Raw genomic sequence first — 11593 nt, forward strand, 5'->3', positions numbered from 1 at the left:
AACTGACTGACAGCACTCTCCACTGGACTGCAAATAAAAAATACTTAACATAATGTAAGAGGTTCTGTAGGTTGTTGGGTCGACAGGAAAAAAAAGAAAAATCAGGATGCTTATAAATCCTGGGTTTTTTTCAACATATAACAGAGTAGTTGATTAAAACATAAACTTCCAAGCTCAGCTAGATGAATGTGTTCATGGTGTAACAAAGAATGACCCTTTCGGGAATGTTGTTTCAGGAAGAGTAAAAAGGTCAACTGTTTATTTATTTGTTTATTTATTAACATGTGTTAGTATGCTCTTTCTGTACTCGTGAGTATGTGATACACAACGTCTGGTATATATATATATATGTATACCAGTTACTGTTATAGTTATTGATAATAAGATCATTATGGCCTTTAAATTGAAGTAAATCAACTGCATCTTCAGAGGTTTCTGTGCATCACAGTAGTGTTGTAGTCAAGACCAAGGCCAGAGTTTATCGAGACCAATACGAGACTTTTAGGGGCTGAGACTGATCCAAGACCAAGACCGAGGGAGGGCATTGCATGGCATGCAATACAATGTGGAACGAGATCATAGGTACTTCACAAATTGATCTGAAAGATCCACATTCCCATTAAAACACCCACATACAAACACTAAGAGCTGAAATCAACGTAAGCATCGCAGGGAGGGGTGACGTCGTTAATTAGGGTTATTGGTTGCATTTGAAGCAATTTGTTTTACTTCCAATCAAAGTTAGGTTGTTAACATATCAGATAGTCAAAAGCAATTTATTGATATTCCCAAAGTTATGGTCTTGAAATAAAATCCCGAGTCCTCAATGTCCGAGACTGAGACAAGACCATCAATATGTGGTCTTAAGACCAAGACCGGTCTCGAGTACTACAACACTACATCACAGTATGGTGGGATGATTTCCATTAAGAATTTTCAGTGAATTTATTTTAATCCCATGCAAACTTATATTTGACATCTTTCATTCTGTCTTTGTAAACAGCATCAAAGTGCTGTGCTTCTGCCGCTGTTAGTTGGTTTTTCCAGTCTCCGGCAATTCCTGAAACACAGCACGCAAAAAGAGGAATCAGATTACATTTGAAGGAAAGCTGGCCCAATTTTAAATGATGACTTTGCTCACTAGAAATATAGTAATGTGTTACACTGTATAGTGTGTGTACAGTAATATTCTATAGGCGGTCATTCCCAGTAAATGTCGTTTGGCTCTATAGATTGCATCCAGTAACAGTGGAATTTAACGTGTACTGTGTTATTGTTGTAAACTGACCTTTCCTGAGAAATTCTGACTTTGTCTGGTCCATGAATTCAGAAGGAACTGCGGAGTAGTTTGACATTTTGTTCTGCTTCATGTTCTTGAACAAACACCGGTCTGCTATCTTCTCTATCACCTCAGTGTCCAGTGATTTCTCCAAGAACTGAGCGATTCTGGCCACAGAGTCCTTCAGGTCCTGCACAAGAGAGAAACACAGACTATCTCATACATACAGTGATTCTCACAGTGTGACTGTGTATTCTTGTCAGGTCAGAATTGTTTGGAAAAAGCGATTTTAGGAGGTCTCACCATTATCAGCTCTTCATAGGAGATGTACAGTATGCGCTCTTTATCTTCAGCATTCAGCCAACTCTTCACATGGTCAAACCAAGAGCCAAAAATAACTAGAAGCAAAACACAGTTTCCTTTATCATACATTATAACTTTACATATAATGTAAGTAAGGTTAATAAGGTTAATTCTTTGCATTAAACCTCATGGTCTGTCCAGCTGTGTGACCACAGCTGTTTCATAAAATACAGTTCAGTTGAGGGTTCCTGTCACTTTCTGTGATGTGTTTTGTATTAGGAATAAATACTGTATACTGCATAGGTGTAAACATTAGATATACCGTCTCCATCAAGGAACTTGTGGAGGAAGTCGCTCTGTGGGCCGGGGTGTACCAGGAAGTTTGTTATCCCATAATAGTGAAAGGAGGATGTAAACACATCTTTGGGGTTCCTCATGACGTAGATGACCTGCAGTGATGACATGACATCCATTAATCATTCAACCCTTTTCGGTCTTCGAAATATACTGTTTGTTTGAAGACATGATTCCTTTAGACTATATGGCAGATTTACCTTTGGCTTTACTTCAAAGAAGGATGGTGGCATCATGTTGTAGTGGAAGTGTGTCGTAAAAATACGGGGTGACGGTCTCGCTTCAAGGTTGAGGATGCAGGCCCGGCTCTCCTCCAGCCAGGGAACGCGGTCCCAGTTATGAAGAGTCTCAACGGAAGCTGGATCTCCTCCACTCATGATCAGAGGAACAATCTCCTGCAGCCAGGTCGTACCTAAACAACGGACATAAGAGGTTCTCTTAAATGTAAAATTACACTAATGACTAGGCAGGCTGAAAACCACAGCACTTCCACAAGTCTGCAATAAGAATGTGACACGTGTGAGCTTCCTTTCTTATTGAACACAGGGGGAAAGTATGACAGTAACATTATCAGCTGCCATGATGTGTTTTCCCTGCTATAATAGAGGTGGTTTTAGGACAAAATAAAACAACTTATGTGATAATTTTTTTTAAATCAATGAAAGTGAAAGTGAAAGTGTAGGTTGTTGGGACAAAAAAAACCATCAGATAGGCGTATAGTCTAAACCGTGGATATAAAGGGGGCAACAGAGCTTGTGTTCAAATTACGCAATTGCATTTCTTTAAAAAAAAAAAGGGGAAAAAAGGCACGCCTACTAAAGTTAAGAGGGAAATCACCGCGCACGTCCAGCGCCGTTTGGACGGCCCCGGGTGGTATCTTTAATATTCTTTAACATCAAGACTGTGTGTGAGACCCCTCCCTATTCAAGATGTTTGTATGTTCAATACTGGTGCGCACGTAGAACAAGGACTCACCTGACTTGGGATACGTCGCGATGAGAGTATCATCTGGGCGAAAAGTGAACTCCTCGTAGTATTTCAGGCTCTGTGGAGGGTGCAGACCTGAAGGCACATAGACCCCCTTGTACCGCGTGTACAACTCTGCCTCAGTCATAGTTCAAAGCAATGAGCAGAATTCCAGCAGCTCCAACTTCCAACTGAGCTGTTGGACCTCGACTTGACTTTCTGATTGGATCCTCTGCTCTCTTCCGGTCTCTTTCTCTCTCCCTCCCTCCCTCGCTCTCTCTCTCTTGCCCTGGAGGCACAGATTTTGTAATAGTAAGGAATGTGATACACTGTAAAAAAGGATTGGATCAATAAGTTATAGAAACTTCTTTCTATAATTTACCATCACTTAACATAATAAGTTATGAAATTTCAACTTAATTTAATGAGTTATCACTATTTCAACTCAGGTTTGTAAGCCAGTTCAGTGAAATGTAAATTTCAATGTGTCAGTTTAATTTATAAGTGTGAGTTGGAATATGGTAACCGGATCTCTTAAAAAGTGACCATGACCCCGGTGTGGCGACAGTATTAATGCGCGGTGCAAATAGTCCTGAATATTTTATCTTGATCTGATATACGACTAATATCTATGCTGATTGATTTTTGTAACACATTAATGAGGCGTACCACCCAATTGCAATTCCCCATTGAGAGAAGAAGAGGAACGCAAATTAAGCCTACTGACAATGGTGAGCAGGTAAGCAGCGGATGAATACGTTTTTTCCAGAAAGATCTGGATGAGATTTGGCAGCGGAAAAGCGGGTCTTTTCGGATTGGAGCAAGAGAAGCAAGGTGAGTCTGTCATTTATAATAATTGTAACCCAATTCAATGAGTCAATTAACTTAACGTTAGTTATGAAGAAACGAATCGCTGTCATGAAACTTTCTGAACACAGGATAGTTCAGAGCAGCTTATTAATGCATGTAACGTTAGTGTTGAGCAGTGAACCCAACTTTACAGTGTTTAACGTAAATGTTAGTCCGAATGTCACTTTTTACTTTTATTAAGAAGAAACACAAGCAGAATCTTTTATGACATTCACCCCTCAAAAAAAGGACAGTTATGGCGCTTGGTAGTTGTTTGAATGTTTGAGTTAGCTGCTTTATAGAGTGTCAGTAATTAACTTGGCCCGTGCCAACGATGTGTGGAGTGGAGTCGACGTTTCAGTAATTAGCCGTGGCTCGTAACGTTACCAACGTTGTTTCAGTAATTAGACATGGCCTGATCCAACGATGTGGGTGGAGAAGCGTCGGCATTTCAGAAATTAGCCTTGACCAGGTGAGTTGCTACTTAACTTAATGTTAGCTGCTTCAGCAAAATTAAGAGGATTTGGGCATTCTTAACATTATTAGCTAATCTGTGACGAGTTTCTTTTGCAATGTTATTCGCTTATTAGTGACTTTATACTCAGCTCCAGCTTAACCTGCCAATTAAAAAAAAAAAAAAAAAAACAGCGGGAGGAAGGTAAACTTTACTGGCGCCATCGTGTGTTTCACGATCTCACTGTGAAGTAGGACTGTGGAATTAGACGCGCTGTGAGAAGAGCAGAGAGAGAGCTGAGCAGGTGAAGATATCTGTATTAGTTGATTTTGACCTTTTTTTGAAAGAGTGCGGTGACGTTAAAACCGCAGCCTCTGATCTGCCGCATCTGTTTTAACAGGCAGTGGCGAGTTGTTAAATCAGTGTTTCCCATATGTAATTTATTTGTGGCGCCACAATATCAACGCAGACTGCCACATATTGATAATCGTTAATTTTTTTTACTAGGCCTATTTAAAATCTAAAATTTGATTGCATTGGCGCAGCACATTCTTGCTCCCTTTCCCTCATGAACACAGCTGCACAAATCAGTGTTGGAGACCCAGCTTAAACAGTTATTAGCAAGCATGTAAGGAGCCTAGCTAGATTTTACAGGCATAGATACCAGTCCCCTAAAAATGATAATCTGTTTATTAGTTTTTGCATAGTTCTGCAAACTAACAGATGGACAGGGTCAGGCATGAAAACATAACCTCCTTGGTGAAGGTAAAAATCAAAATCGATCACATAAAAAATAAATCGCCAAAGCATCAAATGATAGGTTAAAAAGAAAATGCACAATTAATGTTTGTAATATCAAGAAATTGTCAATATTTGCCTTGTCTATGTTTGTGAAAGGTGGTAGAAGTGTGTGTTGAAGTTGTGTTATAACCTCTCCTAAATAGGAGTACCTTTTTCGTATAATTGTGTACAGATTGTTTTCGTCATGTTTTGAGTTCAAATGGCTAAGGCTTTAACACTTTATTCAGTTAATGTACTGTATGTTTTGGCAGTAAAACAGTAGTGAGTCACTACAAAGACAGTCGTGGACGTGAAAGACGGGGCTTGAGCTGCATTTACCCAAACTGTCTGACAGTCCTCCAATCCCATGTGGATTTTGCAAAACATATAAAGGAGCACAAAAAAGGATCAAATCCTGTTGCTAAAATACACTGTGAACTTTGTACTTTTTCAGCTCCAACCAATATCAAGCAATATTTTCTTCATCTAAAGAGACATTTGAGAAATCGAGAGACTGTCATTCAGACCGTCAGTCATTTGTAAACGATGAAGGGGATGATTTAGTGTCACCAGATTTACTGTTGCCAGAACCTGTATTTCAGCCTGTACAAAAGTCCATTCATAGGCGGATTGCATTCCTTTTAATTAGGCTGCAAGCAGTCCTTCATGTGTCAAAGTCAGCAATTCAAGAAATTGTGGATGACTTACTTGATATTCGTGAAGGTGCTGGACAAATAACAAGGCAGGCAATTGAAAATATTTTGACAGTGCATAATTGCACATCTGAGGAATTGACATCATCGTTGACTGAAGCATTACAGAGTTCAAACCCACTCACTTTGCTTTCAAGAGAGGGACCTCTAGGCACAGAATATAAAAGGCAGTCATTTTATAGACAAAACTTTTCTGTCATTGAATCTGTTGAATATGTTTTGAGTACACAAAGGTCTCATACTGTTTATGTCCCTATTCTAAAATTACTTTCTGATCTACTCAAAAGAGAAGAAATACTGCATGTATTGAGAGTAAACAAACCAGTTGAACAGTCTGGTCACTACAGGTCATGTCTGGATGGTGACTACTTTAAAAGTAATCCAGTTCTCTCAGGTCAAGATTTTAGTTTATGCATAACCTTGTACATTGACGACTTTGAAATTTGTAATCCCTTGGGGACCTCCAGGAAAAAACACAAAGTCTGTGGTGTGTATTGGACTCTTGCCAATTTGCCAAGAAGATGTAAGTCATCACTTTCATCAATCTACCTAGCTTTACTGTGCAAGACTGAACATATCAAGATTTATGGGTATAGTAGTGTTTTACATCGTACTATGTGGAGCATCTACGGAGTTACCATCTTGTGAGGAAAAGTCCTACTACATGTCTGTTGGTGAAACCAGAGGATCTCAATGACTACGTGCCACAGGTGTCATACTTCATTCAAGGCTACCTTTTGGTCACTCCCAAGACATTCTTGCTGAAATAAACCCACTGTAAGTAATTATACTGTTATTAGGGCTGAGCAATTTTGAAAAATGTGTAATTGTGATAATTTTGACTGATACAACTAATTGAATTTGTGTTCGAGGGAATGATCATTTTTCATCGGAAAAAATATAAATTGTAGTGTTATTTTGTTTGTTTGTTTTGTTTTTTTGGCGTGGAACTGCAAAATATTAAACACCTCAATATAATGCAGCTCAATACACTTTCACACAACTATGCCCTAAAACATAATTGAATTTACACCTTTTAGTACAAACTAGCTACAACCCACACGTGCAAAAGACCAATAACACAAATATCACACACAGCTTACTAATTTTACATAATTAAACATGGAGCCCATTGAATTCAGTTTCGAAAGTTTCCTTTTTACGAGGATCTGCAGTTGAGCAAGATCATTTGTGAGCGCATAATAAAACTAATAAAAGGATAAAGAGAGCCATATTTTTAGTTGTGGCTTGTTGTCGAACAATGGCTACTACCAGAGACAGTTTATAGGAGACATGCCACAAATCCTCAATACAGCTCTATGGGGAAAGCCCATAATGGCAACGATGGCGGTTATCCCGCCCCTCCCGCTAGAAAGCCAATCGTCTGCTTTTAACAACCAAAGCGGAAACCTATTTCAGCCAATCGTAGGAGCCTGGTCTTGTTAGTCGAAATAGCTCCCCAGAGCAGTTACCAAGATGGCGGCCGAGTGGCAGGACTTGCCTAAAAGGACTTTTGCTACTACATAGTGTGCAGATTTGGAGTTGTAACCACAGTGATGAGATTGTGACCTGAATGGCTTTGTAGAAACAAATTGCACTGAAAATGTCTGCATATTGAAAGCTACTTTTAACTACAACTGTTAGTGCCTCAAGGCAACAGTTTCAGTTCAGGTGACCCATCTCTTTGACTTCAGATTGACAGTTTAGACTGAGGTTGCATTGCGAAAAATCGTGCCAGTATCAGATTTAAGACCAAATATGGAACTGGCCAAACTCAGAATAGAAAATATCAGATTCCATGTTCTGTTCACTGATACTTAAAAAATGTGGGAATAATTTTTTAAGGATAGATGTGTGTGTGACGGGGACTGATATGAAGAGGTTATAGTAAACATTTATACTTGACGATGTATTTTTATCTCTTTTCAGGTAAAAGTAGTCTACAATGCTGCTGCGTGTCATCATATCAGAAAATGAAATCAGACGTCTTTCATTTGAAGACATCCCATCCAGTGTTGAGGAGCTGTATCAGGTGTTGCGAACAAAGCTTGGTCTGAGAGGTGGATTCATTTTGCAATTTGAGGATCCTGATTTCAATAATCAGTTGTGCAACCTAACAGACATCAAAGACCTTCCTGTGGGGCGGGCAACTGTGAAACAGCTGATGACGTCTCTTCTTCTCATTTTCTCTTCATTCTACACTGGACACTTGCAGCTTCCCTTCTCTTAGTAGTGGAGATTCTGTTGAATGGCCTGACCCCTTCCCGATTCCACAGTTCTCACATGATGTGGAGCTGCAGCTGAAAGAAGCCAATTGCAGGTATGCTAATGACTGATCTGTAATGGTGATTCCTAAAGGTTTGAAGACCGATATCCTTGATACACTGGCCGACAGTATGTCAAAGATTAGTGCTTATCCTGAGAGGCATCACTATGAGAATGTAGCCAAAGCACTTGTGGAGAAGCATCCTAGTCTGAAGGAGCCAGGGTTGAAAAAGGGATGGTACTCGTGGTTTCACAGCCTGAAATTTAAGCTTGGAAACTATCGGCACAAGTTAAGTGCAGCAGGATGCCCTGAGCTGAAGAGAGACCCTGATCCCCAGCTGGTAGAAGACCTGATGGTTGCTACGTTTTCCCAGCGCAGAAAAGAGATAATTGGAGATCAGCCACTCATCACAGAAGTCATTTCCAGATGGCCAGCTCTGTTCCATGAGAGACAGAAGCATGTTTTGTCTGATACTGTATACTATGTCTTGTTCATAATTATGTTTGACTTATATTTTCTATCTGTCTTTTCTCAGATCAGGGCGGAGTTCAAGAGAATCGTCATCAAAGACCTTCTGGAATCTTTTCTCAACGGACTTGATGGCCTGGTCCCAAGACTGCTAGAGGTGTACAAAGCAGCAATCAAGACTGGAAAGAAGCAATCACTCAGACATTTTGGACTGCCTTCAGAAAGATGTAAGTGGAGAGCACATCATAAAATTAGGCAAAATGTATTATCTTGGTAAAACATTTTCATCTTACTGCATGTTTCTTTTTCTTGTAGGATACAAATGAGAGAAGGACTGCTACCTTGCTTGGTCTGCCACACTACATATCAGGCGAAGATCCATCAACTGTCGTGTGACGTAAGACCATTATGATTTCTGTAACGCAAAACTGTTAGTGTGTATATGGGTGATTCTTTTATTGTGGGACTTTTTCTTTTCCCAGGGTAGATTTTCAAGAAAGAAAAATACTTCATATCCCAACCCAGACTTATTAACGTTGCCTGTCTAATTGTCATGAAAACTCATTCAATTCATTCAAAATTTACTTTCAGATTTCAAGTTTATGTGGTTTATAATGTGTAATTTACACTTTTTTTTTCTTATATATGGCTGTTCCGGTCACTCATCTTTTAGAGAACAATTTAAAAACATTTGCTAAAGTGCTTCAGTGTCTGAACTTACAATTTCAGGCTCACTTCCAAGGGTTGAAATTCTGAAAATGAATTGATAGTTGGTGTTACTGATCAGGTTCAGTCTATTTGAGGAACACCTAAAGGGCGTGACTTTCCTGCTCTATATTTGAGGATTACGATTGTATTTTAAAATGGCCTTCTAAAGCCTATATAATTGCAGACTTAAACACACACGGTCACACACGGTCTCTGCTTTTTAAGGCTCACACGGAGACTCTGGATGAAGCCATGAAGGGGATGCAACTTGGCCTGCTGATAGGCTATGAAGGTGCTGAACGGGATGCCTTTCCACGGGAGGTCTTCGAGATAGCTGTTGTGGTTGAAGAGACCATTGTGCTTCACAACATTAAAGATGTGGCATGCAGCTTTGCCATGCTCATGGGTGTCATCTACTGTGTCAATCTCGAGTACCCAGAAGCCATGAAGTATTCCTTTGAGTTTCTTTAGAGAGTTGTGATGAAGATAAAACCAGATCAAGCATCTGCCCGAGAACATGGACTAAGAAACAGAATCCTGAGGTACAGACTGTAACACCTGCTCCTCATTTTCTCAAGATTCTCATGTGGAAATGGTTCCTGTCAAGACTTCATTGTTCTTTTTTTATATGCACTTTCAGCACTGTTCTGTACTGTGGAAAAAAACAGCAGTGTCTCGCAATTTAAAACTGTTAATTTTGAGAATGATAGAGGGGACAAAACACTGATCTTCCCCACTTCTTTATTGGACGGATTGTGAGAGCTGATAGTCTCGACTGTTTCGAAGTCTTGTGACGTTAGAAGTGGAGTACTTAAGAAAACACAAACCAGCCTCAAAGTTCTTTATCTTCAATGGAACAAGACTGTAATGGACTTGGACATTTGAGTTTTGTGTTAATATTATTACTACTCATTAGTCACCATGTTGTAGAAATCACAAGCATTTTACTGATTACAGCTGATGGTCTCAACTGTTCTCTCCTCAGACAGATGTTTTTCTTTATTACGTTTTTTGATTGTTAAATGCAGTTGCAGGCAAATGGTCTCAATGTTTATATCATCTCATTTAAATGAACTGATTGGTATAAGAGTTGGTTGGGTTGACCTTGCTCTTTATAGGTGACTGTGTTTAAATACTGTTAGAACATGTTAAATTATCATAAATATGGTCTCACTTTGGCACTTGTGTCGTCTGAGATAAATGTTTTCATTGGCTTTTAGGCTTGTTGCATCAATTACAAGTGTATCTGAAGGAGACGAAGTCTGTGAGTTGAGGTACTTACAATAAATTACTTTTGAATACATGAATTGTAAGTTAATTCATTGTACTCTTAAGAAACTGGTGAACTTGCCATTATTAGTTGAGATAGGGGATGGAAATTAAAAACACAAGTCTACTTAATTTGAAATTCAGTTCAATTGCTGCCTTAAAAACATGAGTTAACCTAACTTCAAAAGGCAATTGGTATGAATATAGTCAATTATCTTAGCTTAAAAATGTGAGTTGAAAGGGTATAGACTTGCATGTTTGACAAAAAAGAGTAAGTTTTATTGACTAGACAATGTAATACAGATGGTTGTTTTAACTCAAGTTGAAACAATAAATGATCATTAATTAAACAACTTGTGTCAGGTAACACCATGAGTAAAAATAAAGCTTTTCTTAAAGTTCACATTTTTAAGGCAGCAATTGAACTTAAGTTTTTAAGTTAAACTACCTTGATAATTTTTACAGTGTAGGGATTGGGCGTGTAGATCCCTGTGCACACATATTTTTGTTATTGAGTCACGCATGAAGCCAGTTGAATCTGGCGTAGCTGCAGTGTGGTCGTCTAATTTCTAAATTATCCCTCAGTATGTCTGGTGATACTGAATGCCACTGTTCTATGTATGCCTTCAAACCAAATCCTTTGTTCTCAGCAGTGACCTTGGAAGACTTGGATCAGGCTGATGCAGAATTCTATGGGGGTGGAAGAGGTTGATTTTAACCCTACAGCTTAAAGGGAAACAAAACGGGGAAACTTGTCTTACATGCTCAGTGACAACAGGCCAAATAATATTTGTCCAAACATTTCCTCCTTGTTTAATGTCTTTCGTTATCAGTAACATCAAGCAATTTTAGATGTAGGCTACACACCACTGAAATGTCACTCTAGTAAATAGAAGTCATATTTTTGACTAACCACTTTATCCTGGGAGAAAAGTTTAATAAGAAAAATCTTAAGGGCCTCAAGGGCACGCACGTTTTACATTGATTAAAATGTTTTGCTCATAAGGTAGCACTATTAAACACATAACGAGGTCAGAGCACATTGGCAGCTCAGAGATGATGAGATGCTGTTAGTATCCTCTTGAACAATATTCACTGGCAATGAATTCCACCTCACCATGGCTCTGCACATGAGTGTTGTCTGTATCATACTTGTTTTTGTTTTAGGTGACACAAACTGAGAG

General features: G+C 39.1%; 1 protein-coding gene and 1 long non-coding RNA gene across 4 annotated transcripts; one reads left to right on the forward strand and one right to left on the reverse strand.

Annotated features, from left to right (window-relative positions):
* Nucleotides 1-242: 242 nt before the first annotated feature.
* Nucleotides 243-3136, reverse strand: LOC119915713 (sulfotransferase 2B1-like). The gene is made up of 6 exons (XM_038735419.1): nucleotides 2912-3136; nucleotides 2137-2348; nucleotides 1905-2031; nucleotides 1583-1677; nucleotides 1289-1469; nucleotides 243-1060 (listed from the first exon to the last, which is right to left on the reverse strand). Exons 1-6 carry the CDS (start codon nucleotides 3048-3050, stop codon nucleotides 951-953), a joined length of 864 nt encoding a protein of 287 aa, XP_038591347.1. The 5' UTR covers nucleotides 3051-3136; the 3' UTR covers nucleotides 243-950.
* A 114-nt stretch (nucleotides 3137-3250) lies between these two features.
* Nucleotides 3251-10443, forward strand: LOC119915714. Of its 3 annotated transcripts, none has more exons than XR_005446994.1 (5): nucleotides 3251-7758; nucleotides 7914-8018; nucleotides 8500-8659; nucleotides 8748-8829; nucleotides 9366-10443. It is a non-coding gene; the product is annotated as an uncharacterized LOC119915714 (long non-coding RNA). The 3 variants fall into 3 exon arrangements; XR_005446993.1 differs by having other exon boundaries at nucleotides 3251-3736; nucleotides 7628-8018; XR_005446992.1 differs by having other exon boundaries at nucleotides 3251-8018.
* The last annotated feature ends 1150 nt before the right edge of the window (nucleotides 10444-11593 follow it).

The sequence above is a fragment of the Micropterus salmoides genome, unplaced genomic scaffold (genome assembly GCF_014851395.1).
Source record: "Micropterus salmoides isolate LMB-PRFRI ecotype aquatic unplaced genomic scaffold, ASM1485139v1 Ms_hic_scaffold_21, whole genome shotgun sequence".
In the NCBI taxonomy this organism is placed as follows: Eukaryota; Metazoa; Chordata; class Actinopteri; order Centrarchiformes; family Centrarchidae; genus Micropterus; species Micropterus salmoides.